The 14,586-nt window shown below is 36.4% G+C and overlaps 1 protein-coding gene across 5 annotated transcripts in view; it reads right to left on the reverse strand.

Annotated features, from left to right (window-relative positions):
• The window catches only part of SKIC3 (SKI3 subunit of superkiller complex), a 108,533-nt gene that overhangs the window by 84,058 nt on the left and 9,889 nt on the right, over positions 1 to 14,586 (reverse strand). For all 5 annotated transcript variants that reach the window (XM_023730124.1, XM_023730125.1, XM_023730122.1 and 2 more), the window contains 7 exons: positions 14,359 to 14,449; positions 10,785 to 10,928; positions 9,823 to 9,914; positions 8,641 to 8,716; positions 7,963 to 8,103; positions 6,018 to 6,116; positions 5,794 to 5,902 (listed from right to left, as the gene is read on the reverse strand). In XM_023730124.1, coding sequence (XP_023585892.1) covers positions 5,794 to 5,902; positions 6,018 to 6,116; positions 7,963 to 8,103; positions 8,641 to 8,716; positions 9,823 to 9,914; positions 10,785 to 10,928; positions 14,359 to 14,448 — 751 coding nt within the window. In that variant the 5' untranslated portion in view covers position 14,449. The remainder of the gene's footprint in view (positions 1 to 5,793; positions 5,903 to 6,017; positions 6,117 to 7,962; positions 8,104 to 8,640; positions 8,717 to 9,822; positions 9,915 to 10,784; positions 10,929 to 14,358; positions 14,450 to 14,586) is intronic.

The raw sequence follows: 14,586 nt of genomic DNA on the forward strand, positions 1-14,586 counted from the left end.
CCTAGAATCAAAGGACATGCTACTGAACAAAAACAATGTAAAAGACTTAGTCTACATTCTTAAGTTCACAAGTTCAACAATACATGTCTACATTCTTTCAAAACTATTTTTTTCTATATAAATTAATAGCTAAGCTTATGTTACAATCATACAATACCTACATTTATTTCTAAATTCGTTTTTGGTGAAATAATTTTGTTTAGAAAATATATATTTTGTTATATTTTCATTTTCTTCAATCTCAATTAATCTTAGCATTTCCCATTGCTAAAAAAAAAAACAAAAGCATAAAAACAAATGAATAACTTCATTTCTGTTTTTAGAAAAAACTGTGAATAGCATTCACCACTTTAATAAACTGAGCCCTGGTGGCACAGTGCTTAAGCTCTGAGCTGTTAACCAAAAGATTGGCGGTTCAAAGCCACCAGCCACTCCACGGGAGAAAGACGTGGCAGTCTGCTTCTGTAAAGATTTACAGTCTTGAAACCGCTACAAGGCAATTCTGTTGCGTCCTATAGGGTCGCCGTGAATCAGAATCGACTCAACAACAACAGGTTACGGGAATCACATAGGAAAATTCTTTAAAAGTAATTGAGATAAACTACAATTTGAAACAATAAATTTGGAGAATGAAAATAATTTATGCAAAAAAGAGATGGTTTCATATCTATATAAAACATACACATCCAAACCACATGTGAAACCACTGTTTTAGTCACAGACGAAAATAGGAAAAGTCACTCAAATTTCTCCAATAATCACCCATATTTGGGCTACCTAAAAACTGCACACAGGTAAGTAAAGTGTGAGGAGATAGGTGAAAATAGTTTCCAAAAGGCTGAGATGAATACAAACAACTTTTAAAACAAAGTAAACTTTCCTAACATATTTCCTTTGCTAATGTCTGGGAGCACAATTAGGGAAACAAAAAGAGATTTGACATCTTCATGTTTTTGGTGGCCTGGTGGTGCAGTGGTTAAGAGCTCGGCTGCTAACCAAAAGGATGGCAGTTCAAACCCAGCAGCTACTCCTTGGAAATCCTATAGGCCAGTTCTACTCTGTCCTACAGGGTCACTATGAGTTGCAAGCAACTTGACAGCAACAGGTTTTTTAGTTTAAGAAAAGGCTTGAAGGCTTTTTAATGATTTAAAAGCTGCATGTGCAGCAAGTGAAGGTGATTGTGATGAAGAATTTGTTGGAGTAAGGGTTGGTTCAATGGTTCCAAAGTGAGGGCAAGTACCAGCTGTCCATAAATTAATTGGATGTTTGTAACTCGGAGACTACCTGTATTTACAAAAACAACAAAAAAGAGCAGATGCTGAGGCTGCTTATGTACAACCAAACACCTCGTGGGATTTGGTTTCTTGGCTTGGAGGTTTAGGGTCATGGTTTCATGCGACATCCCAGTTAACTGGCCTAATATCGGGTTTAGTGTTTTTGTTCTACCTCCTAGTCTCTTGTGTAGTGCCTGGGGTCTTAAAAGCTTGCAAATCGCCATACAAATTACAATAATTGGTCTGGAGCAATAGAGGAAGGAAGAGAGTCAGGAATAGGAGGAGGAAATGGAATGTGTGGGTAATCCATGAACAAATGCCTCCTTTGCTATGAGATAAGAAGAACTGAATGGTGCTCAGCTACCATTACCGAACATTTTGAGCAAAAATTCTATAGAAGAATCTTGATCAAAAGGGGCGAAAGGCAGAACAAATTTTCAAATTCTTATGGAAAGTAGATTTTCTGGAGCCATGGAAGCTGAATGAACCCTTGAAACTATTGTCCTGAGATAATCTTTAAACCTTAAGCCAAAAATATCTTTTGAAGTCTTCTTAAAGTCAAACAATAGTACAGCTTAACTAATAAAGAATGCCTGCCTTGAGCATTGTGCTCTTTTAAGAGCTATTTATTATGGGATCAAATTGACCACAGCAACTCAAAAGATTAGACAGTAAACTTAGGGGGCAGTGCAATTATATTAATGGGGGAGGAATGATTCAGAACAGGGGGGTGAGAATGGTTGCACAACTTGAAGAGTACCGTATTTTTACACAAATAACACACGCCTTCTACATTTGTTTGTCCACCGTACCCTCCCCCCGCAAAGTATTTTCAAAATTAAGCTATGCTAATTTTTTTACAGCAACACGTAAAAAAAAATTGGCATACCGGCACTTATGACAATACCTTGCAGGGGGAGGGCAGGGATGGCAAGCAAACATAGAAGGCGCACATTATTTAATTAAAAATACTGTAATCAATGTCACTGAATTATATGTGTAGAAATTGTTGAATTGGTGTTATCTTCTGCTGTGCATACCCTCAACAACAACAAAAATAAATTAAATTAAAAAAAAAAAGGCAAGCTAGACTTGGGGGCTGATGAACATTAAAACTCCAAGGGTAAAAGGTGTTCTGGAAAGGTCCAGAGTGGATGCTAAGTAGTACTTACGGAATTCCATTTCGTATAGTACAGCACCAAGAAAGTGAGATGTTTTTACTGTATAACTAATTCATTTCTGACATCCCTAAGAAACTAATCAGTACTATAGAATTTTTTCTCTTAAATAAACCTAGGTTGGGGGAAAAAATAACACATATAATTTAACAGCATTTATTTCTTTATTTCCACCTGGATTTTCTAATATTTTAGAACACAAAACTTAAAGAAGCTCTTCTCTGCTTGTATTTGAAGAACCTAGCTTTCTTACCCTCCACCATTTCAGCAATAAATCAAAATAAAATAAACCAAAAAGATCACGTAGCATGAAATAACATTTCATCAGATGACAACTGTGAAAGCTATTCACTATTTGTTATATGAAGCTTTACAAATTGAGTCATTTTGAAAATGATCAAGTCTCGACATGCAAAACAGGACAAAGAGAATGAAATCTATTTTTCCCCAATGGAAGAGAACTCAGTGATTAACTGCTTTCAAGCAGCAAATTCTGCAGATATTAAAGTACTCTGGAGAAGGGAGGGTCAGCATTTAGAAATCTTGCAGATTTTTCAGAAGTTCTTATACACAGAAAGTTTGGTTTAGAGGAGCAATAAAAAGAAAAAAAGAAGAAATCCTTAACCATAACTTTCCAATGTCCCACATTAATTATTAAACTTCCAGACCCCCTGCCCCCCGCCAAATGAAGCTTTACCTTAGACTATATCTAAGCCTAAACCCCTCCATTCCATAAATTTTTGCAACCAACTACTATGATGAGAAAGAACTTCTCTTAGGTTATACCACATAAGAAAATAACCACCTACCCATTCCCCTTTGCCATGACACAGCACTCCCTTCTTTACATTTTGCAAAATACCCACTCCCAAACCCTCCTCAAGAATGATTTTTTCACTTAGACCAACATACTCTTCTAACCAACCAACATAATCACTTAGCTATCTCTTTACTACTACACTTTGTCAACTACTGAATTTATGTGCAAAGCTCTGCAGACTCTTCTTGATCCTATATCTTCTACTATTTGGTACACTTTTTGTAATATAACAGCCACATTTACTCAATGAATCCATATTAGACCCATATAAACACTTGTTTAGAAAGCTGTCAGTCCTCAGAAAAGTATCCTCCCCTCCTGTGCCATTTGGTATATAAGCAGGCCAAGAATGAGGGAATTAAGATACAGACCATTACTATATGAACAGGAATACAGAGAAAAAGGGAACACCAGACATTTATCTCTCAGTAACAGTTACAACAGCACAAGAAGTGGAGGATGGCCACCAGAGGCCATACACTAAAGAAAATCATCCCACTGATCTTTGGAATACACTGGGGCTCACAGTTAAAATGTGAAGAAACCAGGCAATTTTGGAACTAAGCTTCCTATTAGAGAAGAAAAAACAAACACAAAATACAAAAATTCACAAACATGTTCCTTGTGCTGAAAGTCTCTTTACATACCTTTTCTCATCCTCCGTGGTCTCCACTTCCCTGCCCTTTGTCCACCCTTTCCCTTAAAGCCAGCCAGCACTGCCCAAGGTAGTTCTCGGCTTTTTGCCCTTAACCATCTCTGAAGTCATCCACTCCACTTCACTTTCACCTATATGCAAATGACTTCCAAACCATACATCTAATTTCAGTATCGGTATCTCATCTGTAAACTACTGATGGGCATTTTCCCATTAATGTCTCTTCCTAAAACCCTACCTTTCATACAAACCATCATTTCCATTTTTCAGGAAAGCTCAACTTTAAAATTGATTTCTCCCTCACTTTACCTCTATAAGAAACCCCTCGCATACTTTGCAATCATCTGTTACTTTCTATCACCACTACCATAACCCTAGTTCATTAACTCCTAGAATCACTTAGTCTACCCAATCTAGTCTATTCTCTGTACATCTATCCTGCACAGCATGTTAGTATAAAACTTTATGCTTCATAAATCAACTCGCTACAACACCTTTTATGTTTTCTTCTCTCCTACTAGTGAAAAGTGCTCTTGCAAGTCTATCTTTGACCCACATAAAGTAAGAAAAAGGGATTTGCTTTCTTTTCACCAAAAAAAATCCAGAACTGAAGGTAACAGCAGTTTTGTGTTTTGTTTGTTTCTATACAAGACATTTGGGGGGTGGGGTGGAGTATAAGACAAGCAGGACTTACAGGGAGAATTAAAGTGGGAAGAGCCAAGACAGTTAGGTACAATGATCCTTTTCTACCAGGAATTCTCCCTCACAGTTATCTCTACCAGTAGTCTTAAACCATTTTTCTACCATGACACATGGGATGGACATCCACATACAAAGCATTTCCATGTATATACTCATTTAGCAACAAAGTGAAAAAAATAAATGGTTTAGTAAAGCACAGCAATAATTTACAATCGCTACACCACTCGTGCCAATACCGTTATTTCTATTTCAGTGACTGACTTCTGTGCCCTTTTCATCTTAGATGAACATAGGCATGGACAGCAGTAATATTCAAATTATTTTTAAAACAGTCTATTAAGCACAGGCACTGAGAAAAAGGACAGAGACTGGCAATGAAAAACCAATATGGCCAACCTTCTGTAAGGTGACTGATAACCAGCCTTGGGCACAAGATAGCCTCAGCTACAGGTTTTGCCAACTCCCAGCAAACTAGATGTCATCAATTCTATCTTCCCCAAAAGAAAGAACACAAAGAAGCAAGAGTACGAAGTGCACTCATAGGCACATTCTCAAACTTGAATCTGCTCTATTTCATTTAAAAAGACCATTCACAAAGTTCATGACTTTATAACAGCACAGTATTCATAGCAATATACTTGCAACACCATGACATAATATCAATATGCTGAGAAGCTAATCTTTCCCAAAATCCTTTTCATGACATTCATAGCCCTATGTAATATACTCTAACCTATTTAACCAAAATAGATTTTAGTTATTTCTTCCACTACAGCAAATAAACCTATTTTACTATTCCTAAAAAATACATTGTGGGTACCTAGCTCTGCACCTCTGCTCATGCTTTCACCCCCTTGTTTATCTAATTTCTATGGAAAATACAAAACTCATTTCAATTCCCATCTTTAAAAAGACCACTGATCAACAATGAACTCAGTAACTCATAATTCCTCTGCATCACTGTACTTACCTATATTTATTAGATATTAGCCTTTTCTTGGGGACAAAGGCTATATATTATGCCTTCTTTTATGTCCAGAAACACTAAAACAATACCTTATGCCTGGTAGGCACTAAAATGTTTTTCTGATTAATTGATAGCAATATCACCCGCACACACTCAGACACCTCAAGGACACAATAATATATTAAAGAAGAACTTACCTGATTCAATTAAATGCAAACAAAGCACTTCTAATGGATATTGTACACTGGGATAGATGTTAATCATTCCTTCACAGGCCTTCTTCAACCTAGCAGTCTCGTGAGGAAACTTGAAAACATAAAAGTAAAAGAAACTAAGTTCTACTACTAGTAAAATGTATTTGTGAACATTTTCCTATTTTGAAATATGTAAGTCACATTAGAGATTTTAAAAATCAACTTACCTTGAATAAACACTGAATGAACTGTCTATAAAGTACTTGGTGATCTTCGCTAGGAATCTTATCTGATAAGCCCAATGCATTCTCAAAAGCTGTTAAAAGCTGAAACAAACAAGAAAGCTATTATCTGTAGCATACTTAAATGACACAGGTAATAAATGGCAGAATGCATAAAACCCCTCTGTACAAATTATACCCTTAACTAGCTGCAAATGTATTTCATTGCCTGGCCCTGACAATTTCAATGAGGAAAAAAAAAGTATATATAAGTTTTGGAATTCTGGCCAACAGACAGCACTGAACTAAGAGATAACTATAAATGAGCAACATTAATTTAACAAAATATTCTTCCAAGAGCTTACTGTCCACTCCAAAGCAGTCAATCAGAGAGATCATAATCTTATATGCCAATGCCAACTTTACTGCTCTGATAAAGTTAATGACCTTGCAAAAGAGGCAGTCTAACTTAAACAGTCTAGCATAAGGGATTTAAAAAGGTAATGAAATTAATCTAAATGGAAAATAGGCAATACTTTTTTTTTCCTGAACATATGTAAAGAAAGCAGTTATCATTAGCATTCAAGGTGAAAACTCACCCCCCTAAAAATCTTTTTCTTCATTTTTAACAGCGAGAAATCATTTCTTATAAGTACTGTATTATCAATTCTCTTTCAGGGAAGAGAATACCATAGACAACACAAAATTTTTTTTTTACTTATTTTGATATGTGTTTGATATTTTGGTAACCTATCCTATTTCAAGGAAAACAATGAGGCTGTATTACTAAAATATGATTTAAGAGAAGTTAGTAAGTTACCTAATTTTTCAATATATACTTCACTGCTCAATTTTTTCCACAACTGAATCTGTACCCAGATAAACCACCGTTATCACACAAAGAAGTGCAAATCTTATTCTCACATTTTTATCCCCAACACTTAAACATACTGCCTCATATATAGCAGGTTCTCAAAACAAATATTTTCTGAACGACAGGACAAATTAATAACTGAAAAAAATGAACAAACATACAAAGAAATGAACTTCCCATTCCATATATACAGTGCCTTATAATTGTTCAGGTTTAAAACTCAATTCAATTTAGCATGTATACATTGAGTGCCTATTTACATAATAAAAATTTACATTTACTTTTAAACTTACGAGTAAGAGAAAAAAAGAATGATGGAGATATTTTCCAATTATACTTCAAAACCAACATTTTTTGTCTTTTAAAAATTCCTTTCAATTACTTCAAAATCTGTACACTGAAAAATAATATTTTTAGGTAAATACTAAATACTCTAAATACTAAATATTAAATATAAACACTCTAAATAAAATACACTAGCTTAGTTGTTAAACTTTAAAGTAATTTAGTTCGTAAGTATGAAGAAACACATCTTTAAGATACAACTTTTTAAAAAGTATAGTTTTCCGAAAACCATTTTTCACAGTTTCTTTTTCACTGTGATTAAGTCATTGATTCACTAGGAATTCTTATGAATACAACCAAACCAAAAACCAAACCTACTGCCTTTGAGTCAATTCCCACTCACAGAGATCCTATAACACAGAGTAGAACTGCCCCATAGGGTTTCCAAAGCTGTAAATCTTTACCAGCAGCAGACTGCTGCATCTTTCTCCCACGGAGTGGCTGGTGGGTTTGAGCCACTGACCTTTCAGTTCACAGCCGAGCACTTGAACCACTGCACCACCAGGGCTCACAAGGGAGTGAAATTCTGACACGCTGCGTACCAATTTCATTCTTTCCAGACAAGTGTGAGATTGCAGGCCAATACTGTGATTTCATCAGGAAGAGATTCTATGAATTTAATATTGAACGTATACAAAATGTCTAGTTTGACATACAGTATGTTTCCATTTTCTAAATTCAACTAGATGATAAATTTTCATGAAACAAACTGAGGAATAAATGGATCAATACCAGTTGCTGGGTTTCATTATTCTGGTCCTCAGTACTCTCGGCCAGCAACTGAGTCAATTTCCTCCATAGCTGATGAAGCTCTTGGTTGTCTGCACCCTCTTCCTGCCGTGTCTTTATCAACTTGTGCCATGTTCGGGCCACCTATCAAGGAGATTTAAAATAGTTATTTTTATATTAAATACTAAAAACGCCAATAAAAAATGTAAAATCTGCTAATAAAAATATTTTTATCTACTCAAAAACAAAAATAGCAAAAGCACAGAACCCCATCTACTATGAACTCCATAAAAGTAAGCTGAAAATTCACACAGCCCTTATATTAGAAGTATGGCTGAGATATCAGAGTAGATACAGGAATAATAACTACATCCCCGAACCCCCATATCTTAGAGCATCAGCTATGGAGACACCACAAATGGATCACTAAGTTCCACAGATGACATTTTTACTTGTTTTTTATACCCTGCCCAGTTTTAAAAAGGTTTAGAAGTTATGACACCTTAAATCTGAATTCTAATTTATGGCTTTCAAAGCACTGTTATTTGTATTATCTCTTTAAATCTTTTCAGTAACATATTTATAGAATAACTTGATTTTTCCATTAAGCTAAATTAAAGCTCTCTTATAAAAATGTGTTTATGAAAAGAAGTCTAGTACCCCAGCAAATCATTAACCAACCTCTACATGTTTCTTTTCTTGGTAATACAGATCCACGAGTTTCTTACAGACATCACACCACTTCTGTTTGTCAACACTTAGAAGGAAAAAAAAAAGGCACTTAAAAAAAAATAACCAAAGACTTAAAATACTAACATATCTGAATAATATCACCAGGTATTTTTTAAATTAGAACATATCCTCTTTCATACTACAGTAAGTGAGCCTTTCATAAAAAACAAAAGTTTAAGAAAGATTATCTCCATTATACTGATTGACAATCTTATCAAAGACCCCAAATTAGTCAGCTCTCTTACTATTAGTGTTTTGATTCTATTCCAATGGCAACCAAGAAATTCTGTAATAACAGTTAAAAAAACAAAAAAACTCTTCCCAATTCCCATTAAAATGTTTAGTGTACTTGTGCATAATTTTTAATTAACAGTTTATTCTGATGAAGAAGATCAAAGACTATAGCCTTCAGTATAGATTACACCTCAACATGAAGAAAGCAAAAATCCTCCCAACTGGACCAATAAGCAACATCATGATAAATGGATTGAAGTTGTCAAGGATTTCATTTTACTTGGATCCACAATCAATGCCCATGGAAGCAGCAGCCAAGGAATCAAACGACGTATTGTATTGGGCAAATATGCTGCAAAAGGCCTCTTTAGAAGTGTTAAAAAGCAAAGATGTCACTGTGAGGACTAAGGTGTGCCTGACCCAAGACATGGTATTTTCAATCGCCTCATATGCATGCAATTGGACAATGAATAAGGAAGACCAAAGAAGAACTGATGCCTTTGAATTATGGTGTTGGCAAAGAATATTGAATATACCATGGACTGCCATAAGAACGAACAAGTCTGTCTTGGAAGAAGTACAGCCAGAGTGCTCCCTGGAAACGAAGATAGCAAGATTTCATCTCACATACTCTACACATGTTATCAGGAGGGACCAGTCCTTGGAGAAGGACATCATGCTTGGTAAGGTAGAGAGCAAAAAAGACTGACACAGCGGCTGCAACGATGGGCTCAAACATAGCAACAATTGTGAGGATGGCGCAGGACCAGGCAGTGTTTCATTCTGTTGTACATAGGGTCGCCATGAGTCAGAACCAACTAGACAGCACCTAACAACACAACAAGTTTATTCTAATTCAAGCTATTAAAGAAAGTATTTTTCCCATGCATTCATTACCTTTCATAGAGATCCAGGAGCTTTTGGTAGACACCAGGTAAGTCATCCTTAGCATTTATGTGATTACATTTCTCATATAAGCTTGCTAACCCCTAAAAGAGGAAGCAGTAGTGATTATTCTTCCAAAAACATCCGATGTTCCCACATTGATTTATTTTGCTAAAGTGATCATTTTTAAGGATTCTTTATGATAAAAGATCATAATTTATAGATGAAAAATCTGAGATTTGCCTCCAAATAGGCTGGATGGGAAGAAATAGGTGAAAGCACAAATAAAAAAACTATACGACACTACTTTTATGATACGGTCAGACAAAAAACATTCAATTATTTTGTGGACATTATGAAAGCAGTCATCTTTCTAAGGGTGTTACCAGACACCCTTACTCACTCTCTTCTTCATGGGAACCTGAGACAAACGGGCTCATGTTCTCCAGAGCATACTACCTCCTATTTTAGTCCTAGTTTCAGAGATGTGATTGGGATGTGAAACAAATCAAAGTTAGTAAGTATGAAAAAGTTGAAGAGTAGCCTAAAAAACATTAAGACCCCTAAGTAAGAAAAAAGAATTTAACTTGTACTCAAAGATATAGAATTTTTTGTTAGTTTATTTTTAGAAAACCTAGTAATATATACATTTCTTTACCCTCAGGTAAACATAAAGGAGAATATTCTGGCTAAGTCTTATGTTCATGCATAATTAAGTTGGTGATTTATATAATCATGTTTAAAGTCCTCATATTTTGGAAATAATCCATTAAGTTGGCTGCTAAATAGTGGTAAACAGTATCCTTGGCACCACTTTTTTTTAACTTTCAGGTTTAAAAGATCAAGAAATTAAAACTTTTTCTTATATGGGATAAATGGAGGTTTAAATGCATATTTTAAAGGTGTGACCTATATTTTGATAAATGAAAAAAAAATCCTTTCCTACAACATAGAAAAAAATTTATTCTACTTACCTGCCATGCTAGTAATTGGTCTGGCTCTAGTTCAGCAGCTTTCTTATAGGCACCCTGGGCCTGATCAGGTTGTTCTAGCTCGGCTGCAGCAACACCAATAAAAACCCAGGCGTTGTAGTTATTTTTCTCTTGTTTTAAAACTGCCTGATTAAAGAAATTAAAAGAACAGGTCATTAAATTTTGAAAACTAATAAACAACAACAACAAAAAGACAGTCTATCTGAGAGTCTGGAAATTGGACCAACCGCTAACTGGGTGAACTTAAGAAGGTCACTTAACCTCTCTGGTCTTCAGTTTGCTCATAGGGAGAGAAGGAGTTGAACTAGATCAGTGATGGCATATGAGGTATATATTTTAAAAGCTGCCCAAGTGATTCCAGTGCTTTCCCCAAATTCCCTTCCCAGCTCCTTGAGAATAAACCCAATACTCATTGCCATCAAGTCAATTTCAACTCATAGTGACCCTACAGGACAGAGCAGAACTGCCCCATAGGGTTTCCAAAGCTGTAAATATTTACGGAAGCAGACTGCCACATCTTCATCCCATGGAGGCTGGTAGGTTTGAACTGCCCACCTTTCAGTTAGCAGCTGAGTGCTTAACCACTGCATCACCAGGGCTATTTCTTGAGAATACCAGATATAAAAAGAACAATAAGCCTGTTCTCAATACCTGACCAACCCAGCTGCCTCCAGACTGCTACTGGTCAACTCACAAAACTGTTCTCCATATTATTTCACCTTATCCAACTCCCATATTTTCCTTTACCATGATAACGTTTTCCCCAGATTGTTCACTGAAATTATAGGCTAGGAAAGTAGATTCATCCCAATGTGACTGTACCAAATATGTTCAAAATAAATAGTAGTGATGAATATTTAAACAGTAACTGTCATCTAGAATAAAAATTACATGTAGAGATATTATTTTCAGAAATAAAAATTACTTGGTAAAATAAAATAGTTTGGAGCAGAAAGCAAAGATGTTCTAGGGAAAGAAAAACAAAACAAGTAGCTAAAATGAAATTAGCCCTTTAAGTATTTATATATATCTAGAGAAAACAAGAACATTTCTGAGTTGAACCAGACAGATTATTAGGTTTACGTAAATTCACAGCATACTTCCAGCAATTTGATACCAATCTACAGCACAAGCTTCGTTCTACCCAATAAAGCTGCCTACTAAAAAACTAACAACAGTGAGACATCTACCAAAGTTAAGTTCTGAAGACAGTCACTGGAGCCTTATTTGTGCTTGTGTCCCCAACACCAAGCCCAATGGCACATAACTGCTGAACCAATGAAAAATACCATAGTCAACCCGCTACCTTCCAGGAGTACCTTCCATCTGCCTGATGAGCAGTTTTCCAGAACCTGACACAGATTTTTAAGCAAATAATTACAACAATGCGGTGAAAGCAAGTATCAGGTTATAAGAGAACACAGAGAAAAAAGCAGCTATGTCTGCACATGTCAGAGGTTTTCCTCAAGGGATGCTTACACTGAGTTATAAAGGTACACAGGCAGACAAGGTGATGATCGGACAAGACCGCAGCAAATACACTAAGATGCAGCATTTCTTTATTAAAAAATTCATTTAGTCTCAATATTCTGGGTTACTACACACAACTAATTGAGCATTTACCACTGATTAGGTTCTCATTTTTGTGTTTTCTAGTTGGGTCTCTCCAGGATAAATTACAAACTATGTACTTGGTGGGATTCCTATCTGAATTTTGTAGAAATCCTAAAGAGTGCTGTAGTGCTGCTGTATATAATAATAAAAACAGACTCATATGTGCATAAATTAGATAAACCCAGGGCTGAAGGAAACAGTCCCTGCACCCCCTCACCCCCACCCCCAGCCCCAGCCCTACAGACTGAGCAAATTGCCACCTTCTTCTATATCAGGACTGATTCCATCATGGCCTCACAAGCCTGCTAGGCTCAGTCACCACTAGAAGCCTAAACCTCACACGGGCATCTTTTACCCCCCTCCCAACACTCTTCCCCATATGGCTGTATACTTCCCCAAGTCGTACCCAATTCCTTCCCTCCCACTATCCTAAACTCTTCACTATGCCCTCTGGAACTCTCCATCTTGCTCAGCCAAGTTCCCTACATAGTTTCAGCCTTTTCTCTTATTCTTTTAACTGCACCAAGTCCTGCTTCAACTGAAACTTGGTTCTTCTCCTATAGCTCTTACATGCTGCAGTTGATTTCTTTTCCTTTATATTCCACTATATGATAGGTTAGGAAAGGTTCTCCTTGCTCACACTATCACCTACATTCCTTTTCTGCTCCTCCCTCCTTCAAAAATCCCAGTCCCACTGAAGCTCAAGTCATTCACCTGTACCACCTAATAATATCCTTCTTATTGCTACTACCATCTACCAACCTCCTAAGAACACTTTTCTTCAGTAAAGATTTTGTTCCCTTCCTCTCAACCTCAATTCCTGTAATCATTTTAACATTCACACTCATGATCCATTGAAAACTGTATCCTCTCAGTTACTTAGCCTCTACACTATTCAGCCATCCAAAATCTGGATTTCCAGCATGCTACTATTCTGCCCCTTTCCTGTTCCCCTAACTTATATTACTCTAATAACTACATGATAACAATTCTTTAACCTCTGATATCTCCAAGTACTGAGCCTACTCCCTTTCCCCACTATCCATACCTACTTCTCATTTCTCACCCCTCCTCCCCCAGCATAGACTCCATGATCATCGCTGTCATCACACCCAGGCAAGTATCAATTCCTCTGCCTATCTTTCTCTCATCTTTCTCACCATCCATACTTGAACCCCAGTATCCCCCATCTCCAAGCCTGAGAAGCTGAACATGGAGGAAGAAAACTACACAGCTGAGCTCACTGATTTCACTGTCACAAATGAGCACTAAGGCCTAGCAATTCTTCTATGTTTTACTAGTAAGTTTGTTTTCCCATTCCGAATAACAACTATTTCATATTTTCTTGTATCTCAAGACTTCTATACAACTCTTCCCGCACTCTCAGTTTATTCTTCCCTAAGAAAATAGAAGTCATCAGAGGGGACGCTCTTATCTTTCCACCACCAAACCTACACACCTATCTGACACCATATGGAACTGCACCTATCTTTCCTCCTGTTAATACCACCACCTTCTATTTCTCCTGCATCATCAGTTTCCTCCTTGAGACTGGAACATTCCCATCCGCATAGAAAGGAGCTTTAGAATCTTGATTCTCCCATCCACAAACCAAATAGATTTAGAATGTCAACACACCATTAAAGAATGAAAACTTTAGGAGACAGTAGTGTTCCATAATACAGGCCATCAAAGGATACTTCGGAGATATTCAGGCTTTGAGAGCTTGGCTTTGATCAACATAAAGAAAGATGAAATTAAGTGTGACAGCAGTAGTTTATCCCACTAATTGAGAGTTATTAGCCCAACCACTCTAAACAGTTACACTAAATAGCTTTAGCACTTTTGTTGTTTTTGGACAGTAAATGATTCACATATTACAGATAGATAATGCTTGTATATGGCTAACATACTTTAATCGTGGGGTAAAAAAGTAGGTTACCTTACAATGCTTCAAAGCTTCTTTGTATTCTTTGTTTCTGATTGCATCTCTAGCACTTTTCAGAGCCGTCTTCACCTCTTTGCTTGACATTCTGTCAAAACAAAAAGCCAGAGTGAATCTACAATAATACCTACCTAACCTTAAGAGATCCAACAAACTTATAACAGCACAATTTGAAGAGCGTAGTCAATGTCACTGAACTGTGCATGTAGAAATTTTTGAAATGGT

This window comes from Trichechus manatus, unplaced genomic scaffold (genome assembly GCF_000243295.1).
Source record: "Trichechus manatus latirostris isolate Lorelei unplaced genomic scaffold, TriManLat1.0 scaffold00032, whole genome shotgun sequence".
Taxonomy (NCBI): Eukaryota; Metazoa; Chordata; class Mammalia; order Sirenia; family Trichechidae; genus Trichechus; species Trichechus manatus.